This window comes from Scyliorhinus torazame, chromosome 16 (assembly GCF_047496885.1).
Source record: "Scyliorhinus torazame isolate Kashiwa2021f chromosome 16, sScyTor2.1, whole genome shotgun sequence".
Taxonomy (NCBI): Eukaryota; Metazoa; Chordata; class Chondrichthyes; order Carcharhiniformes; family Scyliorhinidae; genus Scyliorhinus; species Scyliorhinus torazame.
In genome coordinates this window covers 38164724-38177382 of record NC_092722.1, presented here as the reverse complement: position 1 = coordinate 38177382, position 12659 = coordinate 38164724, and the positions used below count along the sequence as shown (strand labels likewise).

General features: G+C 49.9%; 1 protein-coding gene across 2 annotated transcripts in view; it reads right to left on the bottom strand.

The window, feature by feature from the left end:
- Positions 1-9949: 9949 nt before the first annotated feature.
- The window catches only part of LOC140392738 (solute carrier family 25 member 35-like), a 38345-nt gene continuing 35635 nt past the window's right edge, over positions 9950-12659 (bottom strand). Inside the window, exon 5 of one of the 2 annotated variants that reach the window (XM_072478300.1) lies at positions 9950-12108. In XM_072478300.1, the coding sequence (XP_072334401.1) occupies positions 12064-12108 (45 nt within the window). In that variant the 3' untranslated portion in view covers positions 9950-12063. Of the gene's footprint in view, positions 12114-12659 lie in introns of both variants that reach the window. The other variant, XM_072478301.1, reaches the window with a different exon arrangement.

Below are 12659 nucleotides of genomic sequence, written 5' to 3'. Positions count from 1 at the left end.
AGGCAGCCATGCAGCTGTGCACGCTGCTGACTACCACTGTGAACCTAAGGTCACAGGTCATATGGTTGTCCACCCAAGCCAACCCCCTTGGCGCCCTCTGGCACCAGCTGACCCTTCAGTGGTATGGGCGCGCTCCAGCACAACCAGTGCCACCTTGTTGGCTGTGATGAGTGTTTGTGGGAATTGTAATGTGCATATGTGGCTGCTGCTTGTCAGCGTCCCGGGTGTCAATCACTGACCCGGCAAATCCCGCACCGTTTCCCATTGGAATAGGTTGTGTTCCAGGGACAGCACGGTGGCACAGTGGTTAGCACTGCTGCCTCATGGGTGCTGAGGGTCCAGAATCGATCCCGGCCCTGGGTCACTGTCCGTGTGGAGTTTCGCCCCCAAGTCACAGATGTGCAGGTTAGGTGGATTGGCCACGCTAAATTGCCCCATAATTGGAAAAAATGAATTGGATGCTCTAAATTAATTTTTAAAAACCTTGGGCGGGATTCTCCACTCCCACGCCGAAGTGGCCGCGCCATCGTGAACGCCGTCGAGGTTCACGACGGCGCGGAACGGCCCTGGTCCCGACCGATTCAGGCCCTGACAATGGGCCAGTATCGGGGCAGCGTCATCTACACGCGCCAGGCCTTGTCGCCCGCATAAAAGCGGCGCCGCATAGATGACGCGGCCGGCGCCGCATAACGGACGTCATCCGAGCATGCGCGGGTTGGCCGGCGCCAACCCGCGCATGCGTGGTTGCCGTCCTCTCTAAGTCCGCCCCGCAAGAAGATGGGGGACGGATCTTGCGGGGCCGCGGAAGGAAGGAGGTCCTCCTTCAGAGAGGAGGGCCCGACGATCGGTGGGCACCGATCGCAGGCCACCCCACATTCCAGGTGAAGCCCGGTGCAGGATCCCCCCTCGCCCCCCCATAGGCCGCCCCCCCTCCAGCGTTCACGCACCGCTCACGATGGCAGCGACCAGGTGTGGACGGCGCCGGGGGGAACCCGCCGTTTTGGCCTGGCCGCTCGGCCCATCAGGGCCTGAGAATAGCGGGGGTGCCGGAGAATCGCCATTTTGGGTGTCTCCGGCGATTCTCCGGCCTGCGGCCCGCAAAACTTGACCGGGCCGTTCCCGCCACTTGGGAGAATCGCGGGAGGGCGTCGGACCGGCTTCCCCGGAAATTTTGGCGGCCCAGGCGATTCTCCCAACCGGCGTGGGAGTGGAGAATCGCGCCCCTTATGTCCATCAAGACCTAGCCTAATATTTAATTGGCCTCATTGATGACAGATTTATTTTACTGGAACATGCACCCTTAACCTGATAACGGACTCACAAACTCCTTTTATATTGTGTTTGTTCCATGCTGGTGCTATTGTCCCTTATGGTGAGGTTTTTGTTATAGCTGGCGGCAACTTAAAGCAAACCTGCCAGATTTGCTAAGGTCAGCATTGAAGAAGATGTGATATGTCCAGCATCAGCACTCTTGTAATATAAACCTGCTGTGAATATTATGAAACATCCCACAACTTCATTTTGTTCCTGAATAATTCAAACTCCTCACTTATACAGCCACGTTCTGTTCCATTAATATACATTGTGAAATGCTATCAATTACAAACAGATCTCGAAGTTTAGTTGCACCAGTCCCTTGATTCATTACAATCAAAATAACAGGACCAAATTAAACAGTAGAGCTATGGTAAATGAAAAATGACAGCCTGCAGTGACCACTGATCAAAGAAGGCGTCTCGCAAGCTGGTAACAACATCAAAATATATCGATTGACAAAGGTTGTAAAGGATCTGAATCTAGTTGCCGACTGACCATTGATTGGTGAGAATCTGTCATCGATGAGGCCAATCAAATATTAGGCTGGATCTTTTTTATCATAGAATTTACAGTGCAGAAGGAGGCCATTCGGCCCAATGAGTCTGCACCGGCTCTTGGAAAGAGCACCCTACCCAAGGTCAACACCTCCACCCTATCCCCATAACCCAGCAACCCCACCCAACACTAAGGGCAATTTTGGACACTAAGGGCAATTTATCATGGCCAATCCACCTAACCTGCACATCTTTGGACTGTGGGAGGAAACCGGAGCACCCGGAGGAAACCCACGCACACACGGGGAGGATGTGCAGACTCCGCACAGACAGTGACCCAAGCCGGAATTGAACCTGGGACCCTGGAGCTGTGAAGCAATTGTGCTATCCAAAATGCTACCGTGCTGCCCGTGGACATATGTTAAGACAAACTGTGATATGTGGCCCTGTTGATGAAACAACATTTGTAACCATGTGTACAAATGTACACCCCTGACCGCTAAATAAGTCTCTGTTGGAGAGAATGCAGAGAAGAAAGGCAACATTCCAAATTATAAACTCACAATCTTATTTTATTTAACTGCCGGCCGAGTTTATGCAGCGCATTCACCACAATTCCGTAAGTTTTACGGTACTTTTGGATAGGGTTGAGGGTAACCCTCGTGTTAAGGTGCTAAACTTGGGAAAGGCAAATTACGATAACATTAAACAGGAATTGAAGAATTTGGATTGGGTGCGGCTCTTGGAGGGTAAATCAACATCAGACACGTGGGAGTCTTTCAAGCGATAGTTGATTAGGATTCAGGAAAGTCACGTTCCTGAGAGAACGAAGGATAAGTATAGGAAGTTAAGGGAGCCTTGGATAATGAGGCATATTGTGAACCTTGTCAACAAGAAAAAGGAGGCTTTTGTACGTTCTAGAAGGGTGGGGACAGTCAAAACCCTTGCGGAGTATATAGAAAGTAGGAAGGTACTTAAGCGGGAAATTAGGAGGGCTAAGAGGGGTCGTGAAACGTCCTTGGCAAGTAGGATTAAGGTGAATCCCAAAACTTTTTATTCATATGTAAAAAGCAAGAGGGGAGCCAGAGAAAGGATTGGACCACTTAAGGTCAGTGGGGAGAATCTATGTGTTGAGCCAGTGGAAATGGGCGAGGTACTAAATGAGTACTTTGCATCAGTGTTCACCAAAAAAAAGGACTTTGAGTAAGATGATTCTTGGGTAGGGTGTGAGGACAGCCTGGGTCATATTGACATCAAAAAGGAAGAGGTGTTGGGTGTTTTAAAAGACAGTACGGTAGCTGAGTCTCCTGGGCCGGATGGGATTTACCCCAGAATACTGAGGGAGCAAGGGAGGAAATTGCTGGGACATTAACTGACATCTTTGTAACCTCATTGGCTACATGTGAGATCCCAACGGACTGCGGAATAGCTAATGTGGTACCACTGTTTAAGACAGGTAACAGGAATAATCCAGGAAACTATAAGCCAGTGAGCCTCACGTTGGTAGTAGGTAAATTATTGGAGAGAATTCTCAGGGACAGGAATTATACCCATTTGGAAGCAAATAGACACATTTGTGTTAGACAGCATGGTTTTGTGAAGGGGAGGTCGTGCCTCACTAACTTTTTTTTCTTAAATTTAGAGTACCCAATTCATTTTTTCCAATTAAGGGGCAATTTAGCGTGTTCAATCCACCTACCTTGCACATCTTTGGGTTGTGGGGGCGAAACCCACGCAAACACGGGGAGAATGTGCAAACTCCACTCGGACAGTGACCCAGAGCCGGGATCGAACCTGGGACCTCAGCCCCGTGAGGCAGCAATGCTAACCACTGCACCACCGTGCTGCCCTTGATCGAGTTTTTTGAGGAGGTGACAAAGATGATTGATGAGGGGAGGGTGGTGGATGTTGTTTACATGGACTTCAGTAAAGCCTTTGACAAGGTGCCTCATGACATGTACAAAAGGTGAAGTCACAGGGGTTTTGTAAGGGCCACGAAGAATCCAGCACGAGTTTTAAGGATACAAAGTAATAACATTTATTTACTATAACATAAATACATAACAGTAGCAGTAACTTCCCTTGCTACATATTCCTTCCTCCTGGTTCCTGAACTGGCCAGCTTATTTATACTAGGAGTTTACTAGTGGTTTCTCCGCCCCCCTCATTGGGGAAGCTCATACTCCCACAGGATTGTGGGATAGTCATTATTCCCCAGCCAATGGTAGGTAGGCAGGTTATAACATCCCTCCCCCCCAAAGTCCAAGGAATCCACCGAAGACCCTGGCGAAGGAGGGCGTCGGACTCGTTTGGCCGCAGGCCGGACGCCATTTGCACGCGGCGCTGGATCAGGCGGCGTGTAACGAGACGGAGACCGGCGCTTCCGTGATGAATGGCGCGGTTGTACATCCACGGCCCGTGGACCCGAGGATTCCCCCTCTGATGCATCCTGTGTCTCCATCTCGGAGTCAGAGTCTGCTGCCTCCGTCATGTCAGCGTCTCTATCTCCATTCGGTCCCGTAACGACCTGCGCAGGCTTCGAGTGAGGCACCAGTGGAAGATTGTGAGGACTACCTTCCCTTGTCTCTGGTCTCTGCGGCTGTTGAAATGAGCTCCGGGGGCGGGGAATCTTTTGAGGGGATGATCTTCTGGACCGAACGTGGTCTACATGTTTTCGCTGGAGACGACCCTGGGCTTGCACTTGGTAAGATATAGGGCCCGTTTGGCGAAAGATTACACCAGGAACCCATTGGGCATCACCAGCAAAATTCCGAATGAATACTGGGTCACCGGGCGCAAACTGCCGAATCGGACGATGCCGAGAAAATCCCTGTCCCTGCCGTTCTTGTGTGCGGCGTACTTTTGCGCCAATGTCCGGGAAAACCATACTAAGGCGGGTGCGAAATCTCCAGTCCATTAGGAGATCTGCGGAATAACCCCAGTCACTGCATGGGGGGTGGTCCTGTACGTAAACAAAAAGCGAGCCAGTCTCCTGTCCATTGGTCCGGAAGACTGCTTCTTTAGGCCTCTTTTGAATGTCTGCACTGCGCGCTCTGCCAACCCATTTGAAGCCGGGTGGTAAGGGGCAGTGCGGATATGGCGGATGCTGTTCATCTTTGTGAACCTAGCAAACTCCTCACTCGTGAATGGAGTGCCATTATCCGTGACCAGCACCTCGGGGAGGCCATGCGTACTAAACGATAAACTAATCTTTTCAATTGTTGCGCAGGACGTTGTCCCCTGCATCTTATGCACCTCTAGCCACTTGGACTGGGCGTCAATTCGTAGAAGGTACATGGATCCTTGAAAAGGGCCTGCGAAATCTGCATGCAAGCGTGCCCAAGGCCGCCCTGGCCATTCCCAGTGATGTAGGGGCGCGGCCGGCGGAAGCTTCTGATGCTCCTGGCAAATGGAACAGTTTTAGGCCACCTTCTCAATGTCGGTGTCGAGGCCTGGCCACCAGACATAACTCCGGGCCAACATTTTCATTTTGGTCACGCCTGGATGCCCATTGTGCAAGTCTGATAGTAGCAGCTCCTGGCCTTTTTCCGGGACAATCACACGCGTCCCCCACAAGAGGATGCCGTCTTTCACGCTGAATTCTGACAGCTTGGAGGAAAATGCCCGCAACTCGCCTGGGAGCTGTCTATGCTGCCCACCATACAGGACTATGTGCCGAACCTTTGACAGGACTGGCTCCGTTTGGGTCCACTCATGGATCTGTGATGCCGTGACAGGCAAGGTGTCCATAAAATTTAGGGTTGCAACCACCTCACCGGTCGTGGGGGTCGACATGGGGCCGGTCGATAAAGGCAATCGGCTCAGTGCGTCGGCATTTGCTATCTGTGTTCCTGGTTTGTGCTCCAGAGAATACTCGTATGCAGCAAGCAACAAAGCCCAGCGCTGGATCCGTGCAGAAGCAATGGGCGGTATTGGCTTATCCTCTCTGAAAAGTCCCAGCAGGGGCTTATGATCAGTCACGATAGTGAAATGGCGGCCGTACACGTACTGGTGGAAGCGTTTCACCGCAAAAACCACTGCCAGGCCCTCCTTCTCGATCTGCGCGTACTTTTTCTCCGCTGCAGTCAATGTGCGGGAGGCGAAAGCTATCGGTCGCTCGGCCCCGTTCTCCATCTTGTGCGACAGGACGGCCCCAATACCATACGGGGATGCATCACATGTGACGAGCAAAGGCTTTCCAGGATCATAGTGGGTTAGTAACCCAGACGATGACAATTGTTGCTTTACCCGCCGGAAAGCGGTTTCTTGCGGCTAACCCCAAACCCAGGTGTGATTTTTCTTTAGCAGAAGGTGCAAAGGGGCCAGCGTAGTTGCCAGATTGGGGAGGAACTTCCCGTAATAGTTTACGAGACCGAAAAAAGAACGAAGATGCGAAGTGTCAGTCGGGGCGGGGGCATGTTGAATTGCACGCACCTTCTCTGCGACGGGGTGCAGACCTTCGCGGTCCACCCGATAACCTAGGTAGACTATTTACTTTGCCTGAAATACGCACTTTGTGCGACGTAAACGGACTCCAGCCTCCGAAAGGCGTCTAAGGACAGCCTCCAGATTTTCCCAATGTTCTTGCTCCCGCGTCCCTGTAATCAAAATGTCATCTAGGTAGACAGCCACACGTGGTAAACCTCTCAAAATGCCCTCCATAACACGTTGAAAAATTGCGCAGGCAGAGGATACTCCAAAGGGCAACCGTGTATATTCATACAGGCCCCGGTGTGTATTAATCGTTACATATGGTCGGGAGGCAGGGTCCAGCTCCAACTGCAGGTAGGCGTGACTCATATCTAATTTTGTGAACGAGAGTCCACCTGCAAGTTTCGCGTAGAGATCCTCTCTGCGAGGCATTGGATAGCGGTCGAGTCGGGAAACTGTATTCACTATAAGTTTATAGTCACCACACAAGCGAACTGTGGCATCTGGCTTCATTACAGGTACAATTGGTGCTGCCCAGTCAGCAAAACGGACGGGCCTGATAATACCCAGACTCTCCAAACGAGTGAGCTCCCCTTCTACCTTCTCGAGCAAGGCGTAAGGCACTGGGCGCGCCCGGAAATAGCGCGGCGTGGCTCCTGGTTCAACTTGGATATGGGCTACGGCCCCTTTTATTTTCCCCAAACCAGGCTGGAATACATCTGGGTATCGTGCTAGCACCTCAGTCAACCCTTCAGAAACTGTTTGGAGGATGTGCTGCCATTGCAACCGCAAATGGCGCAACCAGTCCCGACCCAACAGGCTGGGCCCATGGCCGCGCACCACGATAAGTGGGAAACGCCCCTCCTGGCGTCCATAGACAACAGGGGTCATTGTAGTTCCTGCAATGTCCAGTGGTTCCCCCGTGTAGGTGGCCAACCTGGCTTGTGAGTCGGTTAATGTAAGGGTCTGTATACCCTGCTTGATGCAGTCGAATGTCCTCTGGGCGATCACGGAGACCGCTGCGCCAGTATCCAACTCCATCTCAAGCGGGTGGCCATTGACCCGTACTGTCACCTTAATGGGGGCCACACGGGGAGTTGCCACACAATGCAGCTGCAGGCAGTCGTCCTCCATCTCCACGTCCTCAGGAGTAGTCGCCGCAGGTTCATCCACATGGAAGGTACGGCCTCTGGGCTGGTCCCAGTTACGGCCCCTGGGCTGGTCCCAGTTTCGGTCGGAACGACGGCGCCTCTGGCGTCCCCAGGACCGCCGTCCGCGACGGGGCCGGCGCCTACAAGTCTGACACGGACATGGCTCCTCATCCATTGGCTCTGGAGAAGGCTCCCTTCGGGGAGGAATGTCCGATGGCCACTGGCGTCGGTCCGGACGTTGCCTCGCCCAAGGTACCGCAGGAGTGCGGGGGGACGTTTTCGGACGGAAAGGGTTGCGCCCCAAGGCATGCACTTCCATTCCCTGTAGCTCCTGTACTCCTCGCTCTGCGCTCTCCCGGGACAAGACTATTTGAATGGCCTGTTGAAAAGTCAATGTTGGCTCCGCTAACAACTTTCTCTGGGTGGCTGCATTGTTAATACCGCAAACCAAACGGTCGCGTAACATTTCTGACAAGGTCTCACCATAGTCACAGTACTCCGCAATCCTGCGTAGCCTGGATAGAAAATCGGCAAGGGATTCTCCAGGGGTCCTTTCAGCGGTATTAAACCGGTAACGCTGGACTATCGTGGATGGGGTTGGGTTAAAGTGTTGCCCCACTATATTCACAAGTTCATCGAACGTTTTGGTGTCTGGCGCAGCTGGGTACGTAAGGCTCCTAATCACCCCAAACGTATGCAGGCCGCAGGCGGTGAGCAATATGATCACCTGGCGCTCGTTTTCGGTGATATTGTTTGCCCGGAAATAGTAACACATCCGTTGTGTGTACTGGTTCCAGCTTTCCAGCGCAGCATCAAAAACATCCAAACGTCCGTACAGAGGCATGGTATAATAGAAAACAACTTCCAACCTGTATCCAACAAAAATCCAGGGAGGTGGCTTCAGCAGTGTAGACAGCTATTCACTTTTACCTTTGTGGCCCTTACAAAACTGGCGACAAGGGTGGGATGCTAATCCATTGTGCTGTGCACACGTGGGTTCGCATCCCACCCTCGTCGCCAGTTTTGTAAGGGCCACGAAGAATCCAGCACGAGTTTTAAGGATACAAAGTAATAACATTTATTTACTATAACATATATACATAACAGTAGCAGTAACTTCCCTTGCTACATACTCCTTCCTGCTGGTTCCTGAACTGGCCAGCTTATTTATACTAGGAGTTTACTAGTGGTTTCTCCGCCCCCCTCATTGGGGAAGCTCATACTCCCACAGGATTGTGGGATAGTCATTAGTCCCCAGCCAATGGTAAGTAGGCAGGTTATAACAACGGGATAAGAGGTAAGGTAGCAAGATGGATACAGAACTGGCTCGGTCACAGAAGGCAAAGGGTGGCAGTAGAAGGGTGTTTTTCTGAATGGAAGGTTGCGACTAGTGGTGTTCCACAGGGATCTGCGCTGGGGCCTCTATTGTTTGTAGTATGCACAGACGATTTGGAGGAAAATGTAGCTGGTCTGATTAGTAAGTTCGCGGATGACATCAAGGTTGGTGGAGTGGCAGATAGTGTAGAGGATTGTCAGAGGATACAGCAGAACATAGATAGGTTGGAGACTTGGGCAAATGGAGTTTAATCCAGACAAATGTGAGGTGATGCATTTTGGTAGGTCTAACATAGAGGTGAAATATACTGTAAATGGCAAAACTCTTAGGAATATAGAAAGTCAGAGAGGTCTGGGCGTGCAGGTCCACAGATCTTTGAAAGTGGTAACACAAGTGGACAAGGTAGTCAAGAAAGCATACAGAATGCTTGCCTTCATTGGACAGGGCATCGAGTATAAAAACTGGCAAGTCATGCTAAAGTTGTATAGAACCTTGGTCAGGCCGCACTTTTAATATTGCGCACAATTCTGGTCGCCACACTACCAGAAGATAGTGGAGGCTTTGGAGAGGGTGCAGAGGAGGTTTACCAGGATGTTTCCCGGTCTGGAGGGTGTTTGCTATGTGGCGTGGCTGAATAGACTCGGACTGTTTTCATTAGAATGACAGAGGTTGAGGGGTGTCCTGATAGAGTTCTACAAGATGATGAGGGGCACGGTTAGAGTGGATGGTTAGGCATTCTTTCCCAGGGCGGCGAGGTCAATCACCAGGGGGCATAGGTTTAAGGTCCATGGAGCAAAGTTTAGAGGAGATGTGCGAAGCAGATTTTTTACACAGAGGGTGGTGAGTGCCTGGAACACGTTGCCAGGGGAGGTTGTGGAAGCAGATCCATTAACGGCGTTCAAAAGGCATCCAGACAAATACATGGATATGGATGGGTATAGAGGGGTACAGCAATAGGAAGTGCTGAAGGTTTTGGCCAAGGGTGGTATCATGACCGGTACAGGGTTGGAGGGCCTGTATTGCTGTATTCTCCTTTGTTCATTCACCACCCTTCACTTAAGTTGAGGGAAGGCATGTTGCAGGTTTTAAAATGCAGAGAGTATTCGATAATGTTAATACGGATTATAGTCACAGAACAGGAGTGCAGGAAAACAAGCATCAGCTCCACTCACGGTTACAAATTTCCCATTGCAAAGATTTTCGAAATTAAAATTCAACTCTTGTTCACAGCTCTGATTTTATTTAATTTGTTTTACAGTGTTACAGAAACACAATGGAAGGCACAAAGTGGTCCACTGGGGGCAAAGTGATCCCCAATGTAGAAAGGGTTAGTGATCCACAGTATGGGCAGTTACACATGGTGTTGGCAGGATTAGGGTGATCCATTAGGCATTGTGATGACAGTTTCAACCTTTCCTGGTGTGACAAGATTCAGTGCTAGAGGTCACAAATGAAAGGCACTTTTGTTGGAAATTAAACAATCCAGATGCTAGTACACAATTCAAATTAACCATTTTTTCCTTATGGGCGCGACCGACACATGGCTTGCAAAAACAGGCTTGGCAGCATTGTACTTGTATTGGAGATTCCATTCCATTGACTTAATTCGATACAGCTTTGGTCCAACTCATTGATCTACAGTCAGGAGCCCCATGCTCTAACATTGCAATCTCTCAACTTCAGCAAATGACTGATGCTTTAACTCAAAGATTGTTCAAGGAGAAGAGCTCAAAGCCATTGCTAACCATGGGTCTTTCCAATGATATATTTGAGTCATCAACCAAAAATCAGAAGTTACCACAGCATCGGGTCTCAGGACTGTGGGGAGCTCATTCGACGCTGCCAGTTGTATATTTTATGTGCTTGCCTTGCTCATTCATAAATTAGGTGAAGTTCTTGTGCTTCTATCGTGCAAATGAATTCTTTTTCATTAGAATTAAGTGTTGAATGTTTAAAACAAATGCTGTACAAAACTTGGTTTAGGATTTCTGCTGTGTAACACACATTGAGGGTGCTGTTCACAACCAGTCTCAGATTGGCAGGTCGAAGGTTCCTCTCTCTTCGTTACATGGGTGCTACCACAAAGTGAGATGGGGGGCAATCTCAGTTGAATCCTTGGTGAGTTGGCCCCCGTCCCTAATTCAGCACCAACTTGGCAATCCCATTAAGAGAAGCGGCAGGTGGAAAGTGTAAGAAATGTGAAAATGACACACTGGTATTCTTCTGAATTTGGAACAGAGACAGACGGTCAGGTTATGTCTGGAGCTTTACTCTACATTTAATCATTCGTGACAATAATGCTTTACTCTGCACCTCATTTTGATTAGCTGGCCATGAGGGGGCAGTGCAGAGGGATCTGATCCAGGAGGGCTCGATGCGAACACTGGGTGATTGTAATAGAAAGTGTTTCGCCTCAGCATTAACATCCCTCAAATTGATGAGGACAAACAAATCAAAACATTTTTATGAAGCCAGACTGCTGAACAATAAGCTAGGGGCAGTGAAAAACTGCAAAGGCGGGCTGTGCATTCAAAGGAGACCAGGAAAAGAAAAGATTCAGCATTAATTTTACATTGGAATTATAAAATATGAAAGCTAAGGAACACAGTTAGAGAAAGATAGATCTGGACCAACCAGCATTTGGGGAGTGGACAAGATGCCCAGAACGAGGTTTCAACATGGATCTGAATGGTGGGACAGAAAGGTACCATCTGACAGATAAATACAAAGTGATATGTTACAAATTAGTCCCTAATTCATTTCTGATGTTGCTCCAAGATCAGTGTACGGACTATCCTATCCACGCGATAAAATTCTTGCACGTGGCCCACCATTGCTGTTGGGGTTGCTTCCTTATTACCACAGGATGCACACGGTGTCCTGGGCAATGGCGGCCATCACTGAGTTTCACAACAGTCTGTAGCAGTCACTCATTACACCAAAATATTGCTGAGGCAGTTGAAGTGAGAGGAAGATCAGTAGAATGGAGTGGAATTGCACTCAAACTGTTCCAGTGTAGTTTGAGGAAACAGGGGACCTCTTACTAACCTTTGGACAAAAACACCCTCTCCTTGGTTACCATCGGAGACTCAACAGGTTTTGCCAAGTCCTTTGGCTCAACATTGATGGAGACCATTCACTCCCTCAGTCTTTACTGGAGGTTTCACCACATTACATAACACATAATCTGCAGTGGGTTACTCAGATTTTCTGTCGGTAGTCAGGGTAGGCCAGTTTCTTGAGTTCGTCCCAGAATAGCAGGCTGAAAACCGTGTGTGGGCCCAAGCGGAAGTAGCCAGGTCCAATTCCTTTGTACAGACCCAGAATGCCCTCCTTACACGAGACCTTCAGCAAACAATCCCAGAATCCTTTGTAAAGTCTGCCCTGAGAGGAATAAAAGTGTTTAAAATCAGGCATGTTCTTCTGAAAGGGTCACTACACTCACCTCACCAACACATACTTAATGTTGGTGTTCTCTGACTGCTGGAACGCTCCGATTGACCACGCTTACTGCGATGAAGGGACCCTGTGACTTATTTAAATTCGGCAAGTGAGGGCAGCACAGTGGCGCAGTGGGTTAGCCCTGTTGCCTCACGGCGCCGAGGTCCCAGGTTCGATCCCAGCTCTGGGTCACTGTCCGTGTGGAGTTTGCACATTCTCCCAGTGTCTGTGTGGGTTTCGCCCCCACAACCCAAAGATGTGCAGGCTAGGTGGATTGGCCACACTAAATTGCCCCTTAATTGGAAAAAAGTAATTGGGTACTCTAAATTTATGAATTAAAATAAATAAATAAATAAATAAGCACGGTAGCCTTGTGGATAGCACAATTGCTTCACAGCTCCAGGGTCCCAGGTTCGATTCCAGCTTGGGTCACTGTCTGTGCGGAGTCTGCACATCCTCCCCGTGTGTGCGTGGGTTTCCTCCGGGTGC